This window comes from Mycotypha africana (assembly GCF_025528875.1).
Source record: "Mycotypha africana strain NRRL 2978 chromosome Unknown BDF20scaffold_11, whole genome shotgun sequence".
Lineage (NCBI taxonomy): Eukaryota > Fungi > Mucoromycota > Mucoromycetes > Mucorales > Mycotyphaceae > Mycotypha > Mycotypha africana.
In genome coordinates this window covers 259,049-273,245 of record NW_026515735.1, presented here as the reverse complement: position 1 = coordinate 273,245, position 14,197 = coordinate 259,049, and the positions used below count along the sequence as shown (strand labels likewise).

Genomic DNA, 14,197 nt, shown 5'->3' with positions numbered 1-14,197 from the left:
AGGCAAAGAATTTTTTATTTATACCGTTCAAATCATACAAAAATTTTAAAAAAGCGCAATCCCCAATTTTAGGGAAGATGACTTTGGTATACAGTTGTTACTATTTTGCTAGCATTCATACAACGAAAGCTATTGTGCCTGAAAAGACTGTATGATTGTGCCGGTTCAATCTAATTTAAACTTTATTTATTTTATTTTCAGTCTTCAATTGAACGTATCGACCGGCAGATCAGCAAAGCAACTGCATGCTCAACAAAAAGAGTCGAAAGACAGAGCCAAAACTTTCTACCTCAGTTTGAAATACAGTCGTTTTTAACGTTGAGTGTTGCATAAGAAAGTTATAAAACCTTTTCTTTCTTATATCTTTTTCCATCTTTAAGAAAATGTGAAACGCGTTCAGTGCACTTTTCGCGTCGTAAGTGTCAAACTGACGACGTTGATCATTGTGTGTCGAATAAATTATTGCGGCACAATTGAAGTCGTTTCCTATTTTTGTATTATTCATCAAGATAACAATTTATTAGTTGGAGTATTCAACATTTGTCATGCCTTGAGAAACAGAGGCAAGTTGTAGAAACAATAAGAGTGATTAAGAATACAGTATAGAAGATATTATGTACACTTGAGAAGAACAATTTCAGAACCTTTGCAAAAGTAAACGGTCTACGAAGTCTCAGAAGACTCTTTCATAGGTCCTTGTTCAATCTGATTCGCTCTGACATCCTCTGAAGTAACAGGGCTATCATCAGTTGTTTGACCTTCAGCGAGGTCTTCAGAAAAGTTCTTGTTTCGCTCCTCTTTGCCTACCAAGGCTACAGTTTGTTTTGATTTAAAAGAAAATAGTGAAGAGTGAGCTAAGCGTGATCAGTTGAAAAGTGTTTATAGAATGATGTATTTACCTGTGATTAATAGGCAACCGCAAACGCATCCCATGAATATTGCTTGAGTTAAGCCATAATCCGCAATGGGTTTACCCTTACTATTGAGTTTATAACTACCGTCTGCGTTTCGAAGTGGATATCGTTCACCTATAGTGGCTTCAATTTGACTAGAAGCCGCACTAACCTAGTTTCATAGGCAATTATTTTTAAGGTTAACGGCTTTTTAGATGCCCCTCACGTCCATTAACCCTCCCCCCCCCACCACAGTTGTACTTACAAGATTACCAAGCTGGTAAGCTAATCCTGGGATCAAACCTCGGAAAGAAGCAGGTGCCAATTCGTTGATATGTGCAGGAATAACGCTATCAACAAACTCATGTTGGTATATCTTTCACTTTCCGTAAATCATCCTACTTTTTAGGTAAAACACTACTTACCCCCATCCTCCTTGTACGAAAAATTGCATCACAAAGGCTCCAAATTGCAGTGCATGAATATTGGGAGCGTAAATCCACAAAGGTATGAACGCACCAGCACAAATAGCACAAATACTCAAGATAAAACGACGTCCAAAGTAATTCGACAAGTAACCAAAGATGATACCACCACAAATAGCACCAATATTCATAATGACATTCGTCACAGTTTGTTCGGTGGGGGTATAACCCAGCTGCGCTGTAAGAAAGGTTGGGTACAAGTCTTGCGAACCATGGGAGAAGAAGTTCATAAAAGCCATCAAAATGACCATATAAATGATGCGCAGCCAGTGCCTTTTGAAGGCCAGTTTAGTCTCTGTCCATAAGGAGCGCTTTAATACTTTTCTTGCTTCTCTTTGCTTTTCGAACGTTGGCGATTCTGGCACCCATATTCGAATAACGACGGCTAGCAACGCAAAACCAGCACCCACCCAGAAGATGATGCGCCAGCTAGAGTTTGTTTGTACTATAGCATAATTAACAAGTGTAGCCAACAAATAACCACAGGCGTAACCTTCTTGATATATGCCTGAAAACAATCCTCTAGCCTCTACTGGGAGAGTCTCCAACGCTAAGCTCGCGCCTAAGCCCTACGGAACGAAAAAACGATATGGGATTAGGGCACACACGGATATCCAAGAAAATAAAAATAAATTTTATGCTCCAAGCTTTACCCATTCACCACCCATTGCTATGCCAAATACTGCACGAAGGCCAATGAAGGTCTGCAGATTCGGGGAGAAGCCACTCGCCATATTGATGACTGAAAATAGCACAATATCAATCATGAGCGGCCATCGACGCCCATATCTATCAGCTAATGCACTATGCAAGGAAGAAGTAAGTTAGCTGATAGTCAATCCATGTACGCACGCTAATTTTCTTTTCCAAGCAATATCCCATAGATGATGATATTGTGAAAAAAAAGAAAAAAGTTATCTGTACCCGAACAACAATGCACCAATAGAACGAAGCATCTACGCATATCCAAGGGTTTTTTTTTTGCATATTTTTTTACGAGCGTGTGTGAGAAATCAGCATATATGCTTGGTTTTTTTTTTTCGTTTCTCAATATGTTTTCTGTACTCCGGTGCTCTCTATCACACTTACCAAAGTTGTCGTAATTGCACCTATTTTGAATAAATGAACCATTTTTAGTCAAACCAGCAAATCTTTGAAACTCAAATTTCGAGAAATACCGCCGTACTTGTAACGTCAGATGGTTGTACACCAAAATCTTCAGCTGTCGTTTGGATATCAAATCGGATCAAGATGAGTGTCTTAGTCATACTTCAGCACTCGAATTCTCATGAATAGCAAACTCTCTTACCTATTCGTGTCGCTGTTAAAGACACTGAGAAAAAGTCAAACGCATCCAGCGTCCATCCAAAAAAGGCTGCAAGGTTAAAAGCGAAAACGACGTTAATACAAGATCCAAGTGGCATCATAACTCTTTTACCATCCATCTACCTGCAGCAAACGTGATTCTCTGAGTATTTGTAAGGTTTGTCAGTAAATGCCATATGTTTTCTGTCTTCTCGGGCTTCGAATAAATCGAATCTTTGAATCGAAGAAAGATATTCTTCTTCGTCCTGTCTTCTTCATGGTGTGAGGTTTTCTCGGATACACCTTTGTAATCAACGTCCTCCTCCTTCGTTTCATGGCTGCTAACCGACAGTTTTGTATGAACACGTTCAATTTGTTCAATTTCTGAAGCGGCTTTGATCTTGCTGCCATCACTTTTGTCGTCGTGTGCGCTCATGGAAGCAAAAAGTCTTATATTATTAAGTTATGAAAGAAAGTAAAATGAAAAGGGAAAAAAGGAGAGCACGGGAAATATACACATGAGAATATGCATATAAGGGGATAAAAAGTTATTTGATCCGCACGTCAAAATCGTGTTTGTTATCATTGGCTGCTGAATGAAATGACTCCTTCGGTTTACACCGAGGACAGTCTACATTAAATACTCTCATATATGTATCCCTTTAAGGTTCACCACATCCCTTTACTAATGTACTCAATTTTATATTGTACTAGACTTCATTTTAGGACCCAGTACTTGTTTGTTAAACGGTGTTTCCATCTATAATAAATAGCGTCTTATATCGTGATATATTTCTGATGCTGAACCTTAGAAGATTGGATCCGCCTTGAACACAAATCCGGAGAATTGTTATTTAAGATTTACAACTTGGTCTTCCGCAGGAGATCAAAAAAATGTGGATCCGAAAAAAGGCGGGGGAACGTATTACAGTGTTTTAGCTTCAACTTTACACTTTATACAAATTTTATTGGACAATATATATATACAATTTAGATAATTTTAAATTATTTTAGGATGAAATGGTATAATATTCTTGGACGATTTATTGAATAAATAATTGTAGACATTATTTTGAAGGTCAGTGGACATTTTTCAATTGATAGTGGCATTACTTTAAAGTACTACGAGACGTAATGAGTATTTTAGTGTAAAACAGGTCTTATCAGCAATAGATACATGGTTGTGGTTTACGAGACTTTATTTATGGATCATATGAATTGATCTACGCGTTAAACTAATCCCAGACACGTTCTTCCGCCGCGTAGATAACGGTCGTTGTTGTCAATCCTAATAAAAAATAAGATGTTGTCAAACTAGCATTTACAGAAAATAAGTTTGACATCTTTCCTTTGATTTCCATCTTCTTCTTCTTATTCTTCTTTCATCTTTCTTTCCTCATCCTGATAGCTACTACTCAGCATGTACAAAGCCAAAATCTTGCAAAAAATCAAATCGGTGGCAGAAGCCCATAAGAATAAAGTCAAAGATGAGTCCTTCCGTAAGTAACACATGAGCGCGCTGCCACAAATAAGTTATAGTAGTAATCCTCAGATTATGTTTTGTATGACTAGTAAACATCGAGTGCAAGGATTGCAAAACACTCGGACATTTCAACAAGGCATACCATGAATGCAAGTTTTACAAAGCAGTTTCTGCGGCTGATGGTAAGTATCATGCTCTCACTGCAAGACAAGTTTATGTTTGCTTAACGGAAATTTAGTTGGAAGTAGCGGTAAGAAACGTAAGCAATCAGCTACAATCAAGGAAGAAAAGAAGCAAGCAAAGAGAAAGAAGAAGCAAACAACTGGAGATATCAAGTGTATCAGTTGTGGCTTAAAGGGTCATTCTACTTCTCGTTCTCTCGAATGCCCCAATCACATTGCTTCAAAGGAAGAAGTTATCACCTCGACGCTTGGAGAAGGCTCCACTGTATTCACGAGGAAGCTCCCTCTTACGTCTGCTGTAAAGCCAGCGTTTCGCGGACAATTCCAAGAAAAAGTCATCTCTTGCTGCTCTGACATAAGGAGAATAGTATTCTCTAGTCAATTATTCGTTAACTCGTACCTCATTCATTATCAGGAGAATAGAAGGAATGCTAACAAAGGCGACAAGAAAGACACTGATAAAAACAGCAACAAAGGCAGTAAAGAAGCCAACAAAGAAGACAGCAAGAAAGACAGTAAAGAAGCCAACAAAGACAGGTCTATTCCTGATGTATTCTGCCAGCAATTCTGGTATTCAGTTGGTCAGCTTATAACGGGCAAGCAAGTTACTCACAAAACGGCATTATCCGAGGACATAAAACAGTATTATACAGACTTCAAGGCAAAGTTCCCTACTATCGAAGTAAAACACAAGCTGACCGTGGGATATAGTCATTGCCTTACAGAGGCAGCAAAGGAATTGAGCGTCTCTTACACGAACTCCATTGTAGAGCGCTTCGAGCAGCGCTTAACAAAGTTCCTTACTTACAAGTTGAGAACTATGCTCCCGGTAAGGCTGTAACCGAGTACCTTCTTAATGCTCTGCTGTTTTATTCATTTTATTTCTCTTTATACACATTCTAGAATATCAAACGCACTGATGTACAAAGAATTGTACAGCTGTATTGTTACCAATCTGTCTGTCATGGTCATCCTCATTGGCCAGAAAACCTCGAGCTGGCGGCTGTTGACAAAAACCGAATTGAATTACTCTGCAAACAATTTGAAGAGTTCATTCCAGGAGAAGTAACCCTCGTTTCTCTTTCTGCTGCTCCTGCAAAGTTTGTTAATGCGTTATGGAACATACAGTTTACGTACGAGCAAGAACATATACAGCATAAACCGTACGATGTCCGTGTCCTACCACTTCCTCAGCGTTTCTTTCTCTTTCCTACTCCATCGCTGAAATGGCGTTTCATCGCGATAAGTTTAAATGCTCTTACAGCCTTCATGTTTCCCGGAAAAGTTGCCAAGGGTTATACAGCCCAACTCGAACAATTCTGTAAAGTCTTCGACTTCAAAAAGTTTGGCTTTAAGAGGTAAAACTATAGAAGAACTTCTTCAGCAAAATTATGCCTAGTAGTAAACACACCCCTATTTTTGCTTCTGTCATAGTCTAACCGCTTTGAAGGAAAGTTCTGATGTAATGTTTCGAAACATGGTTAGGTCGGACGGCTTTACTGTAGACTTTTTGTTCAGCCGCAAAAAGAAAACAAAAGAAGACATGACCATTCATAATCATACCTTGACTTTGGAAGATTTTTCTTATGACGAAGTACAAGACAATTACAGACCCGCTTTCCTTGATCCAGGGCGAAGATCTGTCTTCACAGCGGCAATCGGACTAGATCATAACAAACATCAAGTACGCAGCTGCTCTACCAAGGAATATTATCATATGACCGGAAGTATCAGATACGCTGCAAAGCTGGAAAAGAAGAAAGCAGGCACAATTAAAATGATCGAAAGTGGCATACCAACCGCCAAAACTTCTATCATCGAACAACATGACCGTCATGTACAATATATATTGCAGCACTTCGAAGCCTTGTTCTCTTTTTACGGCGAGGGAACTGCTGAAGACAGATTTCGTTTATACCAGGGTCAGGAGCGTGCTGCCAACAACATGGTCAATTTGCTTATTAATGGAACCACAAAGTACAATAAGCAATTGAGGTTGAAGAAGAAGAAAGATCGAAGCAAGTGGCCAAAGAAGAATACCGACAGAATGGCCTTTTGTAAACGTAAAAAGAAGAAGAAGAAGAAGCAAAAGGTTCCAGAAGAGAAGGAAGAAGCAGATGCGAGAGAAGTAAGCGATGTTCTCGCTAAGAAAGATAGGTAAGGTTTTTAAATGATAAGCAATTCATCCACTATTCGCAGAAATATTGATAGAACTCATGCTTTCTACAGTAATCCCCTGAAGAACAAGTGGAAGCCTGAACCCTTTAGTGCAGGCGACACTAAAAAGATCCCTTTGATTGTAGTTGGTGATGGCATGTTCGGGAAGAGTGCAGTGCCCATCAAAGGCCATAAGACTGGTGTCGTTGGTGTTCTGTGGCGTGCATTGAAGCGAAGAGAGGCTGCTGGTGATCTCCTTGCCGTTACAATTGATGAATACTTGACATCACGCATATGCAATTGTTGTCGCTCAGACACATTGAAAGCATTAGACACCGTGCGTGGCTGTAGTATCCTTGTTTGCAAAACCTGTAAGATACTATGGAACCGCGATGTCAATGCAGCAAAAAACATGATGGCCATCAGCATTTCGGTATGGAAGTCAACGGGAAGACCTGCGGAGTTTTCTAGAAAACCAAAATCACCCGCATCAACCACTTGAACACCATCCTCTAATCGCCAGCACGAAGCTGGTTTGATTTTTACAGGTAAGCATCTCAATTTTTGTGTAGTTCAATCTTGAAATTATAACTTGAAGGTCTCAAAAATTTACTTTTTTCGTCTAGTTATATTGCGGCTTCGTCTAAACCCAAAGCTAAAAAACTGTATTAAGAAAGAGTTTAATATCAGCCTACCATTCTAAATTGCTTTAGACATTCCAAAACACTGTTACGGAGTCGCAGACAAAAACTTCCAATAAATTCTACAGCGAGCAGACTTCACAATTACTTGGCATGGTTCATCATTGTTTATTGATTGATGAGCAAGTGACGTTGTGTGTATTATTGTATTTGAGTAATCGCACACACTACGATAGACACCGCACTAGTAGCTCTCATGTTGGATAGCACCTTGTGAATATTCGTCGCTTCAATCACAGAGGGCTACGAAAACGTGTGATGTCATGCAATCACAACCAGTCATTTGCGTTTTATCAGTTGAAGCATTACTTCTTCAATTCAGATGACTTATATCAACTAAGGGTGTTCCTCTCTATCGATCGGATGCAAATAGCATGGTTTATGAGTGTGTCTTACGTCTTGCTCTATTCAGAAAAGTATCAGGTAACGGGTTGTCGTGTTTACTTACTTGGAAACAACTATAGACATGTTGTATGGTAATCAAACCTTTATAAACGAATTCAACAGCACCACTTCCATTTTACAAAAAATGTTTTGTTAAAGATGTTACACGATAGCCTGATAGGTTGGTTAGATACATGTGGAGACAATATACAGGTTTCTAATATCGTTGTGGATGCTCCAAGTTTCTTTATATGTTTCATGTATGCTTTGCAAAACAGGTACACGCACTACATTTGTATTTTGCAAAGCATTTTATTTAGAAAAGCCAAAACTTCAGCTACCATGAAAACTAAAGCTAGAAAACGAAGAGAAAATTGTAGGTAGACATCCGTGTTTTTCAAATTGAAAGGTCGTATATGTACATTATTACTTATTGAGTTTAGGACAGTAAGAGCAGATATGGGTGTCATTTTTTATCAGCAGGACACAGGTACGTTTATTCAGTAATTGCTGTTCACTGCATTACAAGTACTTGGCTGAGAGCACTCTGTTTAGTGTAATCACTAATACCATCTTTATCAAGGAAGATCGCATTGCTGTTGCCCACATTTTCGCTATTATTCCTTAAGACATTAGATTAATTATTGACCCTTCAATCGCTAAATCAGCTGTATTGCTCCTGATGTATAACAATCCACTTGATACTTGCTGGTTTCATCCAAACTCGAATGGTAGGATATAGGAACTCAAAAGCATACTCATTTTTATTAAACCTCAGTTTTCTGTGTGCTTAACTTTATTCAGTGTTTATCTTGTTCAAAATCGTCTCACTCATATAGTACTGACTTTTTTTGAAGGCATAATATCAGGATTAGGACAGTATCTATATCTGTAACGTGTGTGAATAAAAGCAGGAGAGGATGAAAAGAAAGGACAAACATGTATACTTGGAGATAAAATACCACCTTTTTCGCGGGGGCTGGATTGGGCGCGTTGTCGTTGAAAATAGCAAGAGCGAGAAGCCTTTTTTTTTTGCATTGGTTTGCAATAGCTCTATTATTTCTTTTTCATCACCGTCCACTTCACTCAGCAATGGCCCTACCACCAGAACACAGACTCGCTTTTACTCCAAGCGAGATGGAATTCATTGCTGGCAACGAAATGATAAAGATTATACCGAAAGAAAAGATGAACAAATTGCAGTTCATTCAAGTAAAGTAGTTATCATAAACAGTGATTTACGAAGCGATCATTCCTTAGTAACTTAGGCTGGGCTTAACAGGGCATATTTGGTCCATTCCAACCGCCAATAGAAGCAGAGGTACCAGTTTGGCTGGCCATACTGATGAAAAAGAATAATAAATGTTCCATCGTTTGTCCAGAGTGGCTTGACGTAGGTAAAGTCAAGGATCAGTGTCATCGATCGATGAGTGAGCAAAGGATGGAGAAAAATAAATTAGCTGTCATTATACTTACGAAACACTTACACGGTCTAACAGAATATTTGAAACAAAGACACGCCGAGGAAGAGAAAGAAGATGAGTTCAGTAAGGTGCCCTTCCATTATCTAGAATTGTCACAGATGTTATTAGAAACGTAATGTATCATTTAAAGCGCAATTTCATATTTGAATTTAAACAATTGACTACGAGAGACAAAGAATAACTCAGCGAGTTTTTGCAGTGCTCCAGATGATATACCCGATGCAGAACAAGTACGACAGGCATTGAAAGATTTAAGAGAAACCAGACAAGTGAAAGCAAAGTTAGGTCTGAATATCCTAGACGATCGATGGCTTCATGTAAGGGCTTCTATAGAGTAGAGCAAGTAGTATGAATCCTATATTGACATGACATGCGCTGCTTTGTACCCATAGATTCCTAATATGTCATTAATGGAAATCAATGAAATCAAACCCTTCTATTCACGGGCTTTTGAGGAATTAAGGAGGATCCGCTTGAATAGTCGAGGAGCAGGGTCAGGCGAAGAAGAGGAAGATTCACATCTTATGAGTTCCACAATGTATTAATTCAGTTGCTCGCCTTTATATAATCATTGATACGCCCTTTCATACCACTTCTTTCTTAAGTTAAATACAACTACAGCATTATTGAGCATCACAAAAAAAACAAACATTTTCATACATTCAATGAACGCGAGGCTACTTCTCCATGTTAAAAGTATCTGTCGACGCGAATCAGCAGCATTCAACTGCGGATCAAAGTTAAAGATAGACTACTGGGTTAGTCTGTCATTTGCAGAACTGTCAATCCATAATTAGAGTAAAGCGAAAAAGTACAAATTCACAATAGAACTAGTTCTTGAATAAACAGTATGCAGAAATTTACTTTCCCTTTCCCCAGCAGCGAAGTGTATCGGAAGTGTTTTCCCAACCAATCACAACAAATTGTTGCAAATGAATTTTATTCTCTAGCACAGGTGACTTAAGTGGCTGGAGAGGAACAAAAAGGAGAAAGTATGGGATGAGAGAGACAAGAGATCAAAAAGGGAAAAAAAAAAAAAAAAAGTAAATGGAAAACATATTTGATATGATATGATAATAAGAGATAGGATTTAAATATATACATAAAAATAGAGGTATTATGGAAATGAAATTGCGTCGTTCGCCGAGTCATGAGGAAAGAGATAAAAAGGAATAAGGACAATTTCAAAGGTCCTCCATAAAGATACCAGATGAATCGTTCGAAACAATCGAGATAGTTTCATCTTCGTCTTCCGCTGGTTCGACGTCGGAATCGTCAATATGGATAGATTCATCATCATCATCATCATCGTCGGCCTGATAGTTTTGAACTGAAATATTAGCATTAGTAGTTGTAGTTGTAGTGGTGGTTGTAGTTGTAGTATTAATGGTAGTGTTGCTGGTATTGCTGTTATTGTATTCGGTATTTTCTAATTTATTATTTCCTCTACGATCCATGCCAACGAGAATGGCAGCTGCTTCAAGCATCTGTACTTGTTGATGCTTTGTTAAAGGGAATTTTTTAGTCAACTCCCATTCATCCGAATGCTCCCAACGATGTTTTTGTAAGCAATTGGGTGACTTGTATGATTTTCCACAGTCCATGCAACGATATTGTCCACTGAAGGACTCGGAGAGTATACGGGTACCTGTGAAACTACTCTTTCTACGGCCCATGTTGATTTCAGAAGGTCGACGATTACGAATAGTTAAACCCCCAGTTGCAGCGGCAGTAGCAGTAGCAGTAGCGGCAGTAGATGCAAGTACAGCCTTCTTGTTACTGATGCTATTATTGTTACTATTGATTTGTGAGTGGTCTATGGTGTAATTCTCGGGTAATGACACTGAATAGTCTTTCAATGTCATATCGTTAAATACAGTGGGAAGTGAATCCCTGCGGATATTTTCTTGGACTACTTTCAAAGGAACTTTGTCATTAATAGTGATGGTGATTCCTGTTGCTGCTGAATTGCTGGATGCTTCATCACCACAGAATGAGTTGGGTGGAGATGGAAGACCACCACCCACACTACTCTTAGAAGGTTTAGCATCTAGCGTTTCCTGCTGTTGTTTCTGTTCATTTTGTTGTTGCTGTTGGCGAAGTTGATAACTTAAAATAGATGACATTGACTGATTATGAAGACAAAATAAATTAAAAAAAAAAAAAAAAAAAAAAAAAAGATAAAGGAAAAAAATGCCCTCCAGGGATTGTTTTAAAATTGAAAATTAAGGATTGGCGGATTTCAAATTGTGGAGCACTCACAACCACCAACAACTATCATGAATCATTCGCCCAAAAAAGAAGGATTTTTGGAGAAGCAAGCTTAAGAACGCTAGGAACTATAAAATGATAATTTGCTTAGAGCTTTGATGAAGCATCATAAATGAACAGTTTGAATAGTTCAAGTAATACAACCTTTAGGAATCTATTTGGTGCAAACATCTTACTACCCTTCGATTCAAAGTTAACACTTTCAAAGGCCATATATGGTTTTGGTAAGAATGATACTGAAAGCACTAGATCTTCTGCTAGCGCCATTTGGAACAGAAGAAGACCATTCTGATGCCATCCACTTAAACGCATTATCGGCGCAACCTCGCCATGACCGTAACGACGATGACAATCTCCGGCGAACGTTTGAACCGCCGGTTAAAGAAGACTTCGTTGTAAAGTCACAGCAGCTACACAAATGTGCACTTAAAAGAAAATCCTTTGATTCTTACTTTTTAATAAATCAGATCAACTTATAAAAACAACATGTCAGCTCAACAAGCAGTACCTGATGCAGTTCAGGATTTTCAAGCTTTCAAGGATTCTTTATATAAAGCTCTAATCTCTGCTACCAATGCTGCTAATCAAATCTCCATGGAAGATTATGGTTTTCATAGATCACTCGACATGGCATATTCTAAAGATCTTGATCAAGCTGGTATTACTAGCTTGAGCTTGGGCAATACGTTATTGAATCATTGTGCTTTGGATTGCGCTGTTGATGTTACCGAATTTGAGGATGAGAATGATGTGGTTGATCGTTATGGATCAGTTATTGATGTTTGTGACAGTTTACTGGAAAAGGCTGTAAGCAAATAATAGGTTGAGCATATCGATGTGTTGCTTGCTCACAATCTGCTTGTGTAGGATTTTTGTTTTGACGAGATGACAGGCGCAGGCAAATCTAAAGAAATGAAGCAGACAGCGCCCGAAATTACACAAATAAGGGCAAAGGTAACTTCAGCTTATTTTATTATGGTTGAATTGATTGCATGTCTCAACGGCTGTCGTTTAAACAACTTTGATAGGGAAAATTGGATCTTAATCTACTACATGCAAATAATATTATCCGTCCTCAACTCAAATTCAAAGATAAAATTGACAATTCCAACTCTACTCCCTTTATGCGAAAAATTAAATATAAACCACACGCTTTGGTTCCACTCGATTCCAATATTGAATCTGAAGATAGATCACTACCGCATCCTTACAAGTATGAAATTACCCATATTGAATATCCTAAACAAATGTTTGAAATACACGATCCCGAGCCATATCAACCCTTTGATACCACTACCGCCACTTGGGTCGACAACGACGAAACGTTGAAGGTGATGATGGATCATCTCGAGGACCACGAAGAAATTGCTGTCGATTTGGAACATCACAACTTTCGTAGTTACCAAGGTTTTACCTGTCTGATGCAAATTAGTACGCGTGATCGAGACTTTATTGTGGATACATTGGAAATACGCGATAAGTTATGGCAATTGAACGAATATTTTGCCAACCCTAACATTGTGAAAGTATTTCATGGTGCGGATTGGGATATACAATGGTTGCAGCGTGACTTTGGTCTCTACGTTGTAAACCTATTTGATACCTATTTCCCTACGAAAGTGCTCAACTTTCCTCACCATGGTCTGCAGTACCTCTTAAAGAAGTATTGCGATTTCGACACTGACAAGAAATATCAATTGGCTGACTGGCGTATTCGACCGCTTCCTGAGGAAATGCTAAGTTACGCTCGCTCAGATACACATTTTCTCTTGTTTATTTATGACAATCTACGTAACGAGCTTTTGAACAACTCAACCTCCGCTGATGGTAATCTTGTAAAGTTTTGTCTGGAAAAATCTCAAGAAGTCGCCCTGCGCACATATGAAAAGCCCGTATATGATTCTGTATCAGGAGAAGGGCCCGTGGGGTGGAAGAATTTATTGTCAAAATGGAAATTTGCCTTGAACACTCAACAAGATGCCGTCTTTAAAGCACTCCATTCATGGCGTGATCATACAGCCAGAGATGAAGATGAATCCACTCGTTACGTTTTACCAAATCATATGCTAATGACTTTGGTAGAACGTATGCCAACGGATAGCAGTGGTGTTATTGGTTGCTGTAATCCTTGTCCACCCTTAGTAAGAATGAACGCACAAGCATTAGGATATATGATATTGAAGGCAAAGATGGATGCACTTCAAGTGGAAAAAGAAGAGGATGCGGTTATGGAAGACACAACAACTGCAACCAGTAAGACAGCGAACTCATCAGTTACAACTGCAGTACATAATGATGGTGCAGTGACAACAACGATGGACGTACAGCAAGTGAAACGACGTATGCGTCATGATGAAGATCCTGAGCTTTTTGATTTGGGAAGAGTGAAGAAACAAAGACTAGCAATTATCGAAGACCCTCATTGGATTAAACAAAAATCTGACTTATTCGGTGATAATTGGTAGTAACAGCCTATTCTGCACTATTTACTCTCATTTTTATGTATAAACTTTCCATGATAATGTAATTTACCAAAAGAAATAAATTCCTATCATCTTTTTCACATTGAAAGCCACGAGTGACTATGAAGGTACACTCCTGACAGTAGTACTTTTAAACTTCATATTCAATATAAAAACCCGATTTTCGTTATCATTGGCACCATTGTTCCTATTCAGATGCATAAAAATTGAACCACTCCAAAGCTTTCTATTTGATCGGCGTTTGAAACGTAAAATCTGTCAGCAGTCCATTTTGCTTGTATTTTTTTTTCTCTCTATCTTTCACGTAGTTTAAAGTTGTAGGATTTGACGTCCCTTCTCTTTCCAGGTTTGAAAGAAAATAATAAACAA

The 14,197-nt window shown here is 38.6% G+C and overlaps 8 protein-coding genes across 8 annotated transcripts; 4 read left to right on the top strand and 4 right to left on the bottom strand.

The window, feature by feature from the left end:
- Positions 1-363: 363 nt before the first annotated feature.
- On the bottom strand, positions 364-2,339 carry BDF20DRAFT_892455 (major facilitator superfamily domain-containing protein). Its single transcript, XM_053082300.1, has 6 exons — positions 2,303-2,339; positions 2,032-2,182; positions 1,319-1,947; positions 1,159-1,243; positions 900-1,065; positions 364-812 (listed from the first exon to the last, which is right to left on the bottom strand). Exons 1-6 carry the CDS (start codon positions 2,332-2,334, stop codon positions 664-666), a joined length of 1,212 nt encoding a protein of 403 aa, XP_052932176.1. The 5' UTR covers positions 2,335-2,339; the 3' UTR covers positions 364-663.
- BDF20DRAFT_135731 (uncharacterized protein) lies at positions 2,316-3,173 on the bottom strand. Its single transcript, XM_053074757.1, has 4 exons — positions 2,828-3,173; positions 2,688-2,753; positions 2,565-2,600; positions 2,316-2,487 (listed from the first exon to the last, which is right to left on the bottom strand). Exons 1-4 carry the CDS (start codon positions 3,117-3,119, stop codon positions 2,426-2,428), a joined length of 456 nt encoding a protein of 151 aa, XP_052932175.1. The 5' UTR covers positions 3,120-3,173; the 3' UTR covers positions 2,316-2,425.
- A 693-nt stretch (positions 3,174-3,866) lies between these two features.
- Positions 3,867-4,376, bottom strand: BDF20DRAFT_892450 (uncharacterized protein). Its single transcript, XM_053082299.1, has 2 exons — positions 4,099-4,376; positions 3,867-3,997 (listed from the first exon to the last, which is right to left on the bottom strand). The coding sequence occupies exons 1-2, from the start codon at positions 4,260-4,262 to the stop codon at positions 3,919-3,921; spliced, it is 243 nt and encodes an 80-aa protein (XP_052932174.1). The 5' UTR covers positions 4,263-4,376; the 3' UTR covers positions 3,867-3,918.
- Positions 4,377-4,622: 246 nt separating this feature from the next.
- Positions 4,623-5,497, top strand: BDF20DRAFT_801980 (uncharacterized protein; the record flags this gene model as incomplete). The annotated part of the gene is made up of 3 exons (XM_053076406.1): positions 4,623-4,744; positions 4,853-5,177; positions 5,252-5,497. Coding segments are annotated over 3 exons (693 nt in total), but the record flags the coding sequence as incomplete, so codon positions are not given.
- A 393-nt stretch (positions 5,498-5,890) lies between these two features.
- Positions 5,891-6,205, top strand: BDF20DRAFT_892444 (uncharacterized protein; the record flags this gene model as incomplete). The annotated part of the gene is made up of 1 exon (XM_053082298.1): positions 5,891-6,205. A coding segment is annotated over one exon (288 nt), but the record flags the coding sequence as incomplete, so codon positions are not given.
- A 2,036-nt stretch (positions 6,206-8,241) lies between these two features.
- On the top strand, positions 8,242-9,619 carry BDF20DRAFT_924099 (DNA replication complex GINS protein PSF2; the record flags this gene model as incomplete). Its single annotated transcript, XM_053084687.1, has 5 exons — positions 8,242-8,802; positions 8,873-9,020; positions 9,090-9,186; positions 9,274-9,391; positions 9,467-9,619. Exons 1-5 carry the CDS (start codon positions 8,683-8,685, stop codon positions 9,617-9,619), a joined length of 636 nt encoding a protein of 211 aa, XP_052932171.1. The 5' UTR covers positions 8,242-8,682.
- A 473-nt stretch (positions 9,620-10,092) lies between these two features.
- Positions 10,093-11,225, bottom strand: BDF20DRAFT_892426 (uncharacterized protein). Its single transcript, XM_053082297.1, has one exon. It carries the CDS (start codon positions 11,198-11,200, stop codon positions 10,259-10,261), a length of 942 nt encoding a protein of 313 aa, XP_052932170.1. The 5' UTR covers positions 11,201-11,225; the 3' UTR covers positions 10,093-10,258.
- A 490-nt stretch (positions 11,226-11,715) lies between these two features.
- BDF20DRAFT_892424 (ribonuclease H-like domain-containing protein) lies at positions 11,716-14,137 on the top strand. Its single transcript, XM_053082296.1, has 3 exons — positions 11,716-12,152; positions 12,213-12,299; positions 12,374-14,137. Exons 1-3 carry the CDS (start codon positions 11,832-11,834, stop codon positions 13,808-13,810), a joined length of 1,845 nt encoding a protein of 614 aa, XP_052932169.1. The 5' UTR covers positions 11,716-11,831; the 3' UTR covers positions 13,811-14,137.
- The last annotated feature ends 60 nt before the right edge of the window (positions 14,138-14,197 follow it).

Excerpts from the sequence above, each read along its gene's own strand:
- BDF20DRAFT_892455 (XM_053082300.1), bottom strand. The coding sequence starts at position 2,334 with ATGCTTCGTTCTATTGGTGCATTGTTGTTCGG. Across the intron at positions 1,948-2,031 it reads TAGCAATGGGTGGTGAATGG|GGCTTAGGCGCGAGCTTAGC; the intron begins GTAAAGCTTGGA and ends TTCGTTCCGTAG. Across the intron at positions 813-899 it reads CGGTTGCCTATTAATCACAG|CCTTGGTAGGCAAAGAGGAG; the intron begins GTAAATACATCA and ends AACAAACTGTAG.
- BDF20DRAFT_135731 (XM_053074757.1), bottom strand. The coding sequence starts at position 3,119 with ATGAGCGCACACGACGACAAAAGTGATGGCAGCAAGATCAAAGCCGCT. Across the intron at positions 2,754-2,827 it reads GAGAATCACGTTTGCTGCAG|CCTTTTTTGGATGGACGCTG; the intron begins GTAGATGGATGG and ends TTAACCTTGCAG. Across the intron at positions 2,601-2,687 it reads TTTAACAGCGACACGAATAG|CTGAAGATTTTGGTGTACAA; the intron begins GTAAGAGAGTTT and ends TCCAAACGACAG.
- BDF20DRAFT_892450 (XM_053082299.1), bottom strand. The coding sequence starts at position 4,262 with ATGTTTACTAGTCATACAAAACATAATCTGAGGATTACTACTATAACT. Across the intron at positions 3,998-4,098 it reads TTTGGCTTTGTACATGCTGA|TTTGACAACATCTTATTTTT; the intron begins GTAGTAGCTATC and ends TGTAAATGCTAG.
- BDF20DRAFT_892426 (XM_053082297.1), bottom strand. The coding sequence starts at position 11,200 with ATGTCATCTATTTTAAGTTATCAACTTCGCCAACAGCAACAACAAAAT.
- BDF20DRAFT_892424 (XM_053082296.1), top strand. The coding sequence starts at position 11,832 with ATGTCAGCTCAACAAGCAGTACCTGATGCAGTTCAGGATTTTCAAGCT. Across the intron at positions 12,153-12,212 it reads ACAGTTTACTGGAAAAGGCT|GATTTTTGTTTTGACGAGAT; the intron begins GTAAGCAAATAA and ends CTGCTTGTGTAG. Across the intron at positions 12,300-12,373 it reads TTACACAAATAAGGGCAAAG|GGAAAATTGGATCTTAATCT; the intron begins GTAACTTCAGCT and ends CAACTTTGATAG.